Source organism: Ciconia boyciana, chromosome 3 (assembly GCF_034638445.1).
Source record: "Ciconia boyciana chromosome 3, ASM3463844v1, whole genome shotgun sequence".
NCBI classification, from domain to species: Eukaryota; Metazoa; Chordata; class Aves; order Ciconiiformes; family Ciconiidae; genus Ciconia; species Ciconia boyciana.
In genome coordinates, this window is record NC_132936.1 from 52,947,639 (window position 1) to 52,961,723 (window position 14,085).

The window sequence follows — 14,085 nt, forward strand, 5'->3', positions numbered from 1 at the left end:
AAGAGAGTGTATCTGAAAGGATTCCAGCCACTACCAAGTGGATAATCTTTCTTCTAGTCTCATCCTAACAGTAATGAGAATTTGGACAATAAGATCTGTGTTTGTATACATTACCCTGATAATAGAGAGCAAGAATATAAGGTAAAATGCTGGTGCCAGGGATGCATTCAGTTATATTGTCCACCGTCTATGTCTTGATTTGAAAAATTGCATTGTACAAAGATAACTTATTTTAAAATAGTAAAGAAGCTGTGCTAGTCTAGAAAATCTTGTACTGGTTGGCTCAGGCAACATTACGGGCCTGTTCTACATTTGGAAAAAATCAGACCTGCAATTCAGCATGCACACAGATCTAATGAGAGTGAAGAGCTAGCTACATTACTGAGAACGGGCAAAACCCATAGGGAAATACTTTGGCCTTCAATGTGTCTGCTGTGTGCCTGGGTCCCCATTTGAGTGCTGTAGATAATGCCTAAAGAGTCATATAATTACAGCCTGTGTAGTTCTGCAGTGACAAGAGTGTTAATGCATGAGATGCTGCCTGAGAAGGTTCACAAGTAATTGCCCATCATGGGATTTTTGAGTAGTTCTGTCAGTTAAAAATCTGTGGAAATCTGAACTTCGTTTAAGTTATTTTATAAATAAATAAATGTATTTAACCTATAGTTACAGGAAATGTCTCTAAGTCCATAATGAGTTAGCACTTACAGTACTGAATTAATCCTGAATTGCTCTATTTTCAGATATTCAGTTAATAATACTGCTGTTACTGCTGTTATAAGTAATACAGCTTACTTAGTGACTGTATCACTGAAGAGGGTCAGCTCTGAGATCAGACCAGGTTGCTCAGGGCTTTGTGCACTTGGGTCTGGAAAACCTCCAAGGAAGGAGACTGACAAGCTCTCTGGGCAGCCTGTGCCACTGCCTACTGCCCTCTTGGGGAAAAAGTTTCTGCTTATATCTAGTTGGAAGCTCTCTTAAGGTTATGGTGTGCTTTATGGTGTGCTTAAGAGGAGTGAAAGCTAAAAAACCAAATAGTAATTTAGATATTTGAAGATAAGAGATGAGTAGTGGTTATTTTCCTACTTAAGGAGGTGATTGAATCCAATATTTTCCCCCATTGATGTAAGAGGACAGCATTGCACCCTTGAGAGTGCTGCTTTGAGAAATCCAGTTACTCAGTTGCAGATGCAGGGTTAATAGTTATCTAGATTTAGAGCTTTATCTTAACTCTTGAAAAGCCTCCGGGGGAGTGGATGAATCAGGTCTGCTAATTAAACAAGCCTAGAGGCTGCAGAAACACAGGAGTGGAACAGGTGACAAGAATGGCAGAAAATACCTTGGCTTCTCTCGCTGGCTGGGCAAGCAGGTGTTGACAGGCACATAAAGGTAGGGGTGAGAAAACTGTCAGCTTTTCCTCTTCTCACCTTTGACAGAAACAGAATAAATAGAACAACTTATCTTTCATGTTTAAATATAATTCTAGAAGAAAAATTTCATCAGATCCTGTTCCCATACATCTTAGAAAGCAAAGAAAAAAAACACAACTCAAAAATAGAAAGAACAAACATCTGTCTTCAGTTGAAGTTAGAAGTTATTCTTTAAAAACAAAACAAAACCACTAACCTTTATTTTTTTATTTCCTTTCTGACAAAATCAATTATATTGGACAAATTAATATTAGATTTAATAGACTGTGACATGTAAACAAAACCCAACTGATTTTGTACTTAAGAAAATCACCATCACTCAGCAAATCCTGTTTATGTTGGAAAAAAAAGACTCTGCTTGTGTATTAACACTCTGGCCAGGAAAGAATCTTTACTATTTTGCTCCAGAAGTATTTACTGAAACTGAACGTTTCCATTTTATAGACAGGAGAATGAGGGTTCTCTAGTTTGAAGTGATATCACATAATCAGAATTAATAACAAAAATTGGTGTGCAGCTTTTGCTATCCAGGTCTGTTAGCCTGTGGTCACCTTGTCTCCCAAATGTTTTTACTACACCCTTCCTTAAAATCAGTTTCTTCTGTTTGCTTCTTCACATCTTTACAGTTTATTGTTTGGAACTAGTTATGAGCACAGAGATCGCAGGACTATGCAAATTATTTCTACATTTTCTAATGCCCACTTTGGCATATTTGGTATTGCCAAGCATGTTTCAAAAAGTGATTGTGCAAAAAAAAAAACCTTTCTTACGGATAATTTCTGGTCTTCATGGTGATTTAAAAAAAAAAACGCAAGCAAACAAAAAACACTCTGCAACCGGACAGAATATAAAAAATCCAAATCCATCAAGCCAGTCTTATGATTTTTTTTTTAACATGAAAGGTTAGAATTACTGACACTGGTAGTTCATCACATCGTAGTTGATGGTCTACTGTCAGGACTGTCGGTCAGTTGCTTTAGTTCTTTAGGCTGAAGTGGCTGATAAATCATTCTTCCAGTTTGCTCAGTTCATTGCTGCTGTAGCTGCAACCTCTCCTGCAAGTGCTTGCTGTTGTCTTTGGCACTGCAGGTGGTTCCTGCTCCTCTTCCTCCTTGCCCCTGGATGTCATGGTGATCATGGATGTCAGGATGAGGCAGTCTGGAGGGCCCCTCCTACTTGCACTCTCTGGCCTCAACTCTCTGCCCCTCTGCTTCTTGCTCCTGCCCTGAGCTATGTTACAAGTTTGGTAGCATGTATCTCTGTCTTAATGTACAGTACTGCAGTGATACTCATTAATCATGCAGTACCTTCAGACCTGAGAGCATGCCCTGGCCAATGAGGCAACCATTCTGCGTTATGTTAAATCTCTGACTAGTAAATGAAATGTGGTTGGGGAGAACACTTCTAGGTTCTTGTCAATTTTCGTGGTATTAGATGTAGCTTTTTTGTTTTCTTGAAATAATTTCCTTAACTGTGAATAAAGCAACAACACGTTTCCGATGGTTTTTATTGTATTGCACTCAATACTGATAAGCCAGTGCAAAATTTACTCTAAAATCTGTAGAAGCAGAGTAAGTTAGTTGACAATTTGTAGCCATATTTGTAAGTCTGAGATTCACAGACTACTTCTATTTAACTGAAGCTTTCTAAGGTTTATCTTCCTTTTAATTCTAAAGCCAGTTTATTTTCTCAACTCTCTTTTTAAACAGATGAAGCATGTGGGAGACAGATTTGGTAACAGCGAGCCAGAAGAAGTGCTTCTGCTGTGTCTGGGAATTACTTCAGGAGTTGGCAGACTGATCTTTGGCAGAGTTGCAGATTATATTCCTGGTGCAAAAAAAGTTTATTTACAGGTATGTCTTCACACTGTTATGAAGGAATATATAAACAATATTCTGAAGCCTTTGGTTGCAGGTACTATTAAGTAAGCAGAATTAACTGACTGGAGATTCAAATCTGAGAAGTTTCAAAATTCTAGGAAACTCAATGTATGGTTTCTGATACTAGGAGCCTTTGGTGCAAAGTTCATGAATCTCTGATTTTTTTTTTTTTTTTTCCTCTTTCTAATGCTAAGGAAACTTGTCTACTACCTGCTGGCTGTTTTCAGCTGGGAATGAAAGAAATTACTAATCATTAGCATGTGAGTGAGAAAACCTTTGGGGATTCTCTAGATTCTGCTTTTCCTGTTTTATCCCATGATTTCATAATAGTTGCAGGAAGATTTTTTTTTCCCTTATGTTCCTCCATTAAGGATTTTAGATCTCTTTTCTTGGTCTTTGATAGGTGATAACTTGGTGTCAAGTATGTTCTGTGCATAGCACGCCCTGGTAAAACCCTGGGAATGTAAGAGGTGCTTAGCTGAGGAGATTTTGCTGATTCAAGGGGGTTACTTGCAGAAAGAGTCACAGCTTCCAGAAATGCTGAAGCTTGGGGATGAAGGAGGATGTACACTTTTTTCCCTCCACACTTTTATAAATGATATTTTTTTTAGAATTTAGCAGTGTTAGTGTAGATTTTTGGAACAGCTTTAGTTAATAACTTCCATGTTATTAACCACTGAGTGTTCCTGTTTTGTTGTTTTAAAATGAATAACAAGGGAGACATCTAATGGCTATTATCTGTACTACATTATTGAAAACAAAAATTCTTAGGAAAGAAGCATCCTTCTGAAGATGGAGTATTTGTTGCCATAGTTACATAAATTTAGGTTCCCTGATGACAGAGACTGGGCCTGTGTCTCATTCACTTGCACTGATATAATACCTATTGTTGCACTTTCAGGAAACGTCAATATTAAGATAAAAAGTGGAAAGGCAGCATTGAGATGTTACAGATTATTTATAGAGCACAAATACCAAACTTGCAGTAAAACCACAAGCTTTTTTAATTCTTTTCCTTGAATAGCTAGAACAGAAAAACATGGACTTTTGTTTAGGGTATGAACTAGGATGCTTCTGAGTACTGTTGGTTTCACCTAGTTTTAAGCAGGAAAAACACGTTCACTTTTGCTAAGCCATGCCCCAGCCTCTTCAGCTCTCCTGTTTCAAATCAGCATTTTTGAGGGAAAATGAATATTCACCTCAAGTATTATTCTGGATTGTCCAATAGTTCATACTGTCATCTTATCTCATGCAAAAATTACTTAAGAATTAATTTTGACTAATGCAAATGAAACCTCTTTCCTCTTAGAACTTTACTGTCTCATAATTGAACAACTTACAAGAGTTCTACCCAGCAAGTTCAACCTTCCTCTTTCTGTTTCTGCATTCTTTTTTACAGACCTGTTTTGCTGGATTTTGCTTTATAAATTCTATCTTTAGTAATAGAATGATGCATTCTGTCTCTTCTGGATATGAAGTTTAGTGATTCTGGTTTTAGTGCTGCTTTTACCATAATATAATAATACAAAGAATCTGCTCAACAATATCTTGTTTAGAGTTTGTCTACTGATAACCATATTACTACTTAGATACAAACACATCTCAAATAATATTTGTATTTTCTGTATCAGAATACACAGAACTGATAATTTCTTCACCTCTATCCTCCTTAAGTTCCTACAAGAACCCAGTTCTTCAGTGTTTCTGTTTCTATACCATACTTCAGATACTACACAACAGTTTTTCTTTACGATGCTAAATAAAGTACATTACCTAAAAGAATTGGTATGCTGTCCTGAAAATTAAGTTTCATCTAGCTGTCTGCTTAAAGACTGCTTAAAGCTGTCTGCAAAAAATTATGATGTCTAGTAGTTTTGAAGTGACCTTGTTTTTCTTTAATGGTCTACAAGTGACCAATGCATAATGCATATGTCTTGTTTGGAAAAAGTGTTTGTGCAGTTAGGTGGGATGTTGGTTTCCTATGCTGACATATGGATGGTGCACAAGCAAAACCCTTACATTTTTTATTTTCTTTTTAATTCTGCTTCATTTTGCTGAAAGATAGTTTTATTCCTTTAATTTACAACAAACAAATAGTAGTCTTAATCTAAGATTATAATACAAAATCTTTGTAAGTATGCATGGCTACAGGAATACAGCAAGATACCTTTATGTGGAAAAATTGAAATGAGACTTTCAAATACCACCTCTGTTGAATGCAAGCACCCTGAAGTAATCACTCATAATGCTGATATTTTTACTTAAATTACAAGAGTGAGGAGTCTAATTATAGTGTTTTAGCTATATTAAACTTTTGATATTTTTGTGGCTTTCATTTGTGAAAAGAGCAGAGAGTAACTCTTCAAAAAATGTTAGTGCACGAGAAATGACCTTACATAATCACTGCAGGATAGTTGATTACAAATGCATTTTGAAAACTTGTGAAATGAGCAGTGGAATTTCTTTGATTGCATGTCACGACAGTTATATCTGGTATGTAACTTCTGATGGTGGTAATCCATGGATACTGCTTATATTTTAAAGTAAATACAGGCAGACAATTTAATTCACTACAAATGCAATAAAGCTCATCTGTTCCCTTTATCTTTGCTGATTTGATGCAACATGTTTTTATATTTTTTCCTTGGTCCTGTTTAGGTGGCCTCATTCTTCTTTATTGGCCTGATGTCTATGATGATTCCACTGTGCCACGTCTTTGGAAGTCTCATTGCTGTCTGTCTCTTCATGGGCCTGTTTGATGGGTGCTTCATTTGCATTATGGCTCCTATTGCCTTTGAGCTTGTTGGGGCTCAGGATGTCTCCCAGGCCATAGGATTTCTACTAGGACTCATGTCAATACCTATGACGGTTGGTCCACCCATTGCAGGTAAGTATAGTTGTGGTCTGTAGCTGTAAATGTTTCTATGGTTGCATGACTTTTTGGCCATATTTTCTGTTCCTACATTATATGTGGTGCACTTACATTGGAAGTTTTCTCAGTACGTGCTCCAGAATGTATGGTGAATTTAACTGCTGCTCATGGGTTATTAATTTACTGTACTCTTTAAAGTTTGCTTCAGTCTTTTTTATTAAGTTATGCAAATGTAAAACATCCCTCAAAAGAAAGATAGGTTTCCAGTTGGATTGAGGACCTGACATTTTCCATGCTGTTGAGGTGACAGCCTATATGTTGATTGTGTTACACAAAGACTCCAAATTAGAATCTGAAAATTCATTGGACTCCAAAATTTGCTCATGCAAAAACAATTGTGAGGATAAAAGCTTGAGTAATTTTAATTGCTTATTATAAGTAGGAACACTGGCTTTTTTCATTCTTTGATGGGAGACTGACAAAGTACAAGTTTTGAAGATGAAAACTGGAAGTTCTTTGGGAGGTGGAAATAGCTTAAGCTATAATCCTTACCACTGATGATTTTCAATCATAATTTACCCTAAGGTCTTGTGAGTGCTACTGAAAGATACTTAGTAAGACGTAACTGAACTATGCAGCATTATAAAGAACAAAATTTTAAAGCTAGAACAGCATACACTAGGCACTTCCTGATCTGGATACACTGTCACAGCTATTAATACTTAAATAGAATTTGATTAATGGGAGGAGTTTTGAGAGAGCAATTAGAGTGAATTGTTGGAAAACACACTTTTTAATAAGAAGCTACTAGGAATGCAATATATGCAGTATATCTATAATAAGATTAAGAGGCACCTTGATCAAAGGCAACTGTTACCAAAAGAGGGAGAATTTCTCCAAGTCATTGCACGATTTAAGTGCTGGAGAAGCTGAAATGAGCGACTTTCAAATAGGAAATATGGTATGTGTTTTTAATGATGGGTGCTAATTAAGCAGTCGAGTGGTGACATACTGAGTTCTTCGTTACTTGGAGTCTTTAAATAAACTCTGGAATACCTTTCTACCTATATATACCTATATTTGGCCATCAGGTAGTCAGATTAGCAGTTATAATAATTGCATCAGTTCTCAAGTTTCTGAATCCAAAGAAAAGACATCAGTTTTGTAGATTCCCGAGGCCCCATTATTTATCAGTGGTAAATTTCCTGCCTTTCCAGGTCTGCTGTATGATCACCTTGGCACCTATGATGTAGCATTCTACCTGGCCGGAGTCCCTCCCCTTATTGGCGGAGCCATATTATGTTTCATCCCCTGGGTTCATGAACAGCAGAAGTTAAAAGAAAGAGCAAAACCCGTTGATGGAGAAACTACTGAGAAAATGCTGGAAAACGAAAGCACTTTGGTGTCGGACACTACAGAAAAGCCAGTCAAAGAAATGGAATCTGGTTGTTGATGCTTTCTTTTCCTGTACCAGCCCAACCTTCTTCTACCGAAGCTGGATTTGTACTTTTTGGCTGAAGATACTATATGATACTGAATAAGTTTTGAATTATTGCTCAAATTGCAAAACTGCTATAAGAATCTTTTATACCATTGAACTTTTTTTGATGAGTCATTGAGTTTGATTTCAAGCCACATTTTCAAGGTATTTGAAGTTTTGTGGCATTAGTGTGTACACGTGTAGTGATTCTGTGTGTGAAGAGAATATTTTTCTACTTCATCAGAACCTATTTCTGGAAGTGTGAAAGCTGGTTTTGGTTCACTGACCCAGGATTCTTCAATAACTTTTATGGTCCATCCAATGCAGGCACACCCATGGGTGTTTTATACTGGAAAATGTAGTAGCTCTTACGACTGATTTGGTTTTTTGAAGTTGCTTATGCTGTTTTACAGTCTTTTATAATCCTATATCATGAACATGAATATGCATCTTTTTGATTCCCTTAACTCCTGCTGAAATCATTCTGCATTAGACAGCTAAATTATTTAAACATCTGTTTTATTTTCTCTAAATACCCCAGCCTGCTCAGCTGGCTTAAACACTCACCTGTTTTATGCATTCACCTTGTCACAGTAGCCCAAACGAAGAATGTTAAGGATGAAATTTTTGATGGGCACAGGTTTTTGAATATGCGCAAACTAAGCTCTGAGTGCAAACACATTCAGAAGTAAAGCTGCTGAATGATACTTTTTTTTTTTATTTGCTGAAGGCAATACTGTTAACATATATGTGTATATTTTTATTTTTTTCAGCTAAACCTCAGAATAGCTGATAGTTTTGAAATTGTACTGACAGTAATACTTTGGAGCAGTATTGTGAATTAGACTACATCTCAAATTATTCTGTTGTTAAGTTTTTTTTAAAATTCTTAAAAACAAGACAGCTTTAAAGGATACATTCGAAGTGCAATAATAAGTTTTTTTTAATGTGGAAATATACACAGGCTATTAAAATAGCATTCAACAATTAAAGATTTTTGCACTAAGAAAACATGCAGGTTTATTATAGGTCTGTGTTCAATTGCGTGTAGGATATAGCTCCATATTTTATTCAAATATAAAGAAATGTCTTTGCATGTCCTATTTCTTGCTTAACATACTAAACGTATGGCCCTATTAGTTATGTATTCGTAGGTATTATGCACTGTTTGTCAAGCAGGTATTTCTGAAAACCTCTTTCTCTGAAAAATATTTGAAAGCATAATACTTTGAGATGAAAACACTTTTCAGTTTATCATAAAACACTTCCAAGTACATTGTTTATTTGTGGATATGGATCAGCAATGCAGTGGAATACTTAATCATTCTTTACTTCAGGTCCATTCAATACCAGTAACTTTTGTTTTCTTGTTTAGAAGTGTCATAGCAAAGAGTAAACTAAAGGTGATCTGAAGACAAAATGCACATTTAAGTGTATTTTCTTAATTAGTAACAATACCTGTTCTTTACATAAACCACGGAGGCATACTGTTTTAAAGTTGTCTTTTCTATTTATATTATTTTTCTTTCTCCAGAGTTGTAATAAATTGCTCAGAAAGCCCATGTACACTTGTGATATAAAACATTGTATTAGCAATACTATTGCATAGAATGTTTACATCTATCAACTTACAAAAGTCCTTTAAATATAATAATGCAAAGCATCCTAATTATTGGATACCAAAGCTTGTACCTTTTTTATATTGCAGAATTTCAATCCCCACTTTACATGAGTGAGGTTTAAAAGAATTGAATCTTAAAATGTTCGAGGTGTATGGGAGGGACTTGGAGGTGTCAAAAAACCCACAAACCAATCTGCAAAGCAGAGGTCCCTTTAGGTTCACTGGGACTTGTGCTTCTGCACCTCATAAGTACTTCTAAAAATTTCATTTAAATATTCATAGTATTGTTAATTAAAATTACTACAAAATGCTGCCTTCATTACAAAAATGATGTTAACAGCCTATGCTGTTCTTGTCTGGAGTATTTCTGTAGAACATGTTACTCAGTATTATCTTCTATTTGGGCAATGCAAAAGGTGTTGAGAAAGTGTGTTAAAAGCCTCTTGTTTCCTATTGCTTTGTTATGAAAACTTAGTATTCATCACAGATCTTATGTGTTTGAGTTTTTAACCAAAAACAAAGCTGCTTTTTAGCACTGGTGCAATTCCAAATCATTGTGACCAGGTATCTTGATGTAATTGTGGCATCTTCCTGACTTGCTGCTCTGTATCTATATAAATTATCTGGGAGAGAATATAAAATAATTGTTAGTTAAGTTTTAGAAATGATGCAGAAATAGTATAACAATACTATGGATTAATACCCTTTTAAAAATGTATCTCTACATAAAAATCCAAACTCTCATAATTGAGTAACTAAAAGTGTAAATTATGCTCACGAATATGAAGGACAGCATTAAACAAACAAACAAACCAAACCCAGAGACTCCAGGGAGAGGGTATGATGAGTGAACAATTGTTTAGGAGTGATTACTATGTTAAAAACAGCTAGTGAACAGGATGTCAGACAAGACGGAAGCAGAGTTAGGGGTAAGCAAGCTATGCTGGCATGATGATGTTGGAATAATGAACTTATTTCTGATGCCAGTGCTTGTTTTACAACAATGCTAAAATTGGAAAGAAAGGCTTCAGAAAAAAATGTCTTTTCAGAAAAGGTAAAAAAAAGAAAAGTAAATTGATGCATGAGAATTCTGTTAGCGTCTTTACTGTTAGCTTGTATCTATGGGAGAAATGTCTAGTAGAAAATGCTCTTTATTGGACATAAGCATAAGAAGATTGTGTCCTAAAGCTAGATAAGATGCAGTTAAAATGAAAGTAAAGTTCAGACTGTTAGCAGTGAGGCTAACTAACCATTAAGAAACTTATTTAGAGATATACTGCATTCTATGTGCCCTGAGGTTTTAAAAATGAGGTTAGCTGTCTCCCTGGAAAAAAAAAAACCAAAACCCACAAACAAAAACCAACCCAAACCAAAACACAAAAAACCCAACACAAATAGCAATTATTTAGTACATTTATGAAAAAAAAGATGGAATAATGTAGGAATGGTTGCTATTCAGAAAACTAGGAGAGAAACGCGCTCAATATTCAATTTTATTTTGACTGAGTAAATGTAAATAAATTTTCATAACAAAACTTAATTTTAGGTGTGAAAGCCCGTTCATGGGAAACCTGCTGAATTCATATTTTGATGACCTAATTCATGCCAGATTTAATCTTGTTGGGGGTAGATTCTAAAATTAAAATACTAGCGTAGTTCAAGAAAACCCTTAAATCCCTCAGATGTATCCCTCTCTTGAGAACAGTTCATAGAGTACTTTTCATAGACATTGCTCTCCCGTCCTGTAAACAGAGTAATTGTCTTTTTTCCATTAAATGTTCTCAGGGTAAGCTTCAGGAGAAATTGGGTAGAAAGAGGTTCACTTAAAATGGCAGTGTGAAATTTCCAGTCCTACTTGATGCTGTAATTTAATACACCAGATCCTGAAACCAAGACTGATTTTGAGCAAAGGGTTGGTTTTGTGTATGGCTGACACATCTTTTCAGTAGGTGTGAGATCCTTGTAAATCTTGATATATTGAGCAAAGAGTCTGAAATAGTGAAAACCCTTCAGGTTCTTATTTACATCTAAGCTATGCAACAATATACAATGAATAATTAATGAATAAAGTATTGTTGGATTTATTCTGGCTACATGTTAAAGGACCTGTACAAGTCTCAAACGAAGACTTCAAATTAACACACTCTTAGTCAGAATTTCTTTCATCCAGATCTTTGTCTGTTCAGCATTAGCATTTAACATTTTTTCTAAGTTTACTTTCAGCGACCATTTATGGACATTCCTGAATTGTTTCTCGAGTCAAAGACGACATAGCCATTCTGTGGCCATCCTTCAGGGTATATTCAGTATCAGATGAGGTAGACAACTGACATTTTTCTCCTTTGGGTCTTCATGTATGATGTCTGGGCATATACATTCCCCCCTTCCCTTTGGAGACACTGGATTGTCAAAGCTGATGCACACCATATTGGATACGGATAGTACTTCTCAGCCTTCCTTTCTCAAAATTTCTCCCGGCATTAAACCTTTGAATAGCCATAGCCTGATAGACTAGGCAAGTTTTTGTGAAATGGGAGGTTGAATCAACTCACAAGAGTGCTGAAGGCAGTTCTCACACATACTAGATGAATGCTTTGATCACACGCTTATGATGTAAAAAATGGACACTACCCTTTTAAAGCAAAAATGCCCTACTTACTTAGTTTTTTGCATCAGATAGTCCACGCCAAAGGGACAGGAGATGCTTCCTTGCAGCCCCAAAGGAAGTATCTAAGGGTGGGAATCAACGCTACTATTGTTAGGCTCATCTTTACGGGTTAGCTTAAGCAGCTGGGTTCTCACTGCTGACACAGGGCAGCTCCCTGCTTTGCTGCTTGCTGCGCAGGAGCCCGCACGGAGGGGCTCGGCCATCCTCTCTGAGCAGGGAGTGGAGCTGCTGCCTTGTCTGGGGCCTGATTCCCCTCCGGGGAGCTGGAAGCGTTACGGAAGCTGACTTTTAGGCATCAACTCTTCTGTCGGAGCTGACCCTCTGATATTAAAAGAATGTGTGTGTGTACGTATATATAAATACAATGTATTTTGACCAGGGCATACACAAACATTCTGCATTTAACTGCAGGAACTGTAGCACTGGAATGTGGGAGACAGCTGAGGAAGAAGTAATTATTTTTGTTTGTGTGTTTCACTGTTGACAAGCACAGCACCATTACAGTTCCAGCCAGCCAGTGAGTTTCTAGTCACGTAAACTTTGGCGTATGTATGGCAAAGACAGTATGCCTTTTAGTCTTATATACATATTGTGTCAACATTTTGAATGTTTCAGAACCGCATATGCTAAGATTAGAGTGATTTTATACTAAAATGTGTGCTAATATTGGTAACACTGACATGTTAAAGTATCTTTATAGACATCATATTTTGTATGTTGTTTTTGATATTAAAGGATATATGTTTTGCTAGGCGCCTTTAAAGTTCTGCTTTGTTAGAAGGATAAGAAATGAATGTCTAATGTTTTTCATGGTGCTACAGCAACTGTGATCAGTCTCAAATTATTCTGAATAAAATGGTAGTTCTTAAGTGCCCCATTTGTTACTGCATGCATCATTTTTAGTCTTGTTCTCCTGTAAAACCTGTCATTTTTTAAAAGTAATTTTGTGTTATATTCTGTTATAAAGACTTTTATATGAAAGCCTTTACAGCTTTTATTACCACCATGTTCCAATTGGAATGTCCCCATTACATTTGCTCCTAAATTAATATCTGGTGCAACCCATTTCATTCTGATGGCACTGACTATCCATTTTAAGACCAATGGTTTATAAACCTAAACTACTGACTTCCAGAGTTACATGCTTCTGAAAATTTTATCATCTACTCTATTTTCCATTCTGGGGTTTAATATCACACTTAGAGAACAGTTGCATTCACAAAAGGCAGAAGTAAAATTGAGGAAGGGAGAGAAACTGTTGGAATAAACTTCAGTGGTGGTTTTTAAAAGAATTCTGTATGTTTTGCTTCATGAACTGCCGGTGTAATTCAGTGGACCTTTGATCATTTACTGGCCTACTACCAACTTCACCTCGACATACCTTGGCAGTATGAAGTGTTTCCTCATTGACAGCTTCAGTAAATCACAGGAGTTCATTCACCTTTCCTTTGTAGTAGGGCCAAATATTTCCTTTTCTTTAATAAATGTATCTGACGATAAGGGGGAAACATTCCCATTCCACCTGGGGTTATTCTGTAGGCTGCTTGTATTTCAAATTAAAATTTGAAAAAGATGCCCAAAACCTTTATAAGAGCCTGAGTGCTGTTGCCATTTGTACGCTCTCAAGGTACAAAACCTCTCTAAGTATGTAAAACAAAAATGAGGAGAAGCCTGTGGAATACATTTCAAATACTTTTGCACCTTTTTCAGGAAGCTATTTTTATACCGGTATTTATCATGGAAGCTAATTAACAAGGCAAAATACTAACATCTAGAAATGCAGTTTGACTTGTGTATGATTTTCAGAAAAGAAATACTGTTATTTTATACTCGAAATTTATTTGAAATACTCTCTACCTATGGGTCTATGAACAGAAGCTCAGCAGCGTGCTGCAGATATCTGATAATAAGACTTTGCACGTGTTGCACAGATATTAACATGGCTGTGAACAATCAGATTTAAATGTTATCTTACATGGGTATTTGTTGTAGCTAGATTTTTTTTTCTGTAATGCGTACATCTATTCCCTCAGGTTATCCTGAACTGGAGCTGTACCTGCAACATGCTAACCAGTGCCAGGAGAAAGAGGATTAGGTTGCTGCAATCTACATACAGTGGCGGTTTTATTCTAGC

The 14,085-nt window shown here is 36.2% G+C and overlaps 1 protein-coding gene across 1 annotated transcript in view; it reads left to right on the forward strand.

Moving 5' to 3' along the window:
* Positions 1–12,815, forward strand: part of SLC16A10 (solute carrier family 16 member 10) — a 79,882-nt gene extending 67,067 nt beyond the window's left edge. Inside the window, exons 4-6 of the mRNA XM_072855681.1 lie at positions 3,140–3,283; positions 5,969–6,197; positions 7,400–12,815. Of these exons, the coding sequence (XP_072711782.1) occupies positions 3,140–3,283; positions 5,969–6,197; positions 7,400–7,635 (609 nt within the window). The 3' untranslated portion in view covers positions 7,636–12,815. The remainder of the gene's footprint in view (positions 1–3,139; positions 3,284–5,968; positions 6,198–7,399) is intronic.
* The last annotated feature ends 1,270 nt before the right edge of the window (positions 12,816–14,085 follow it).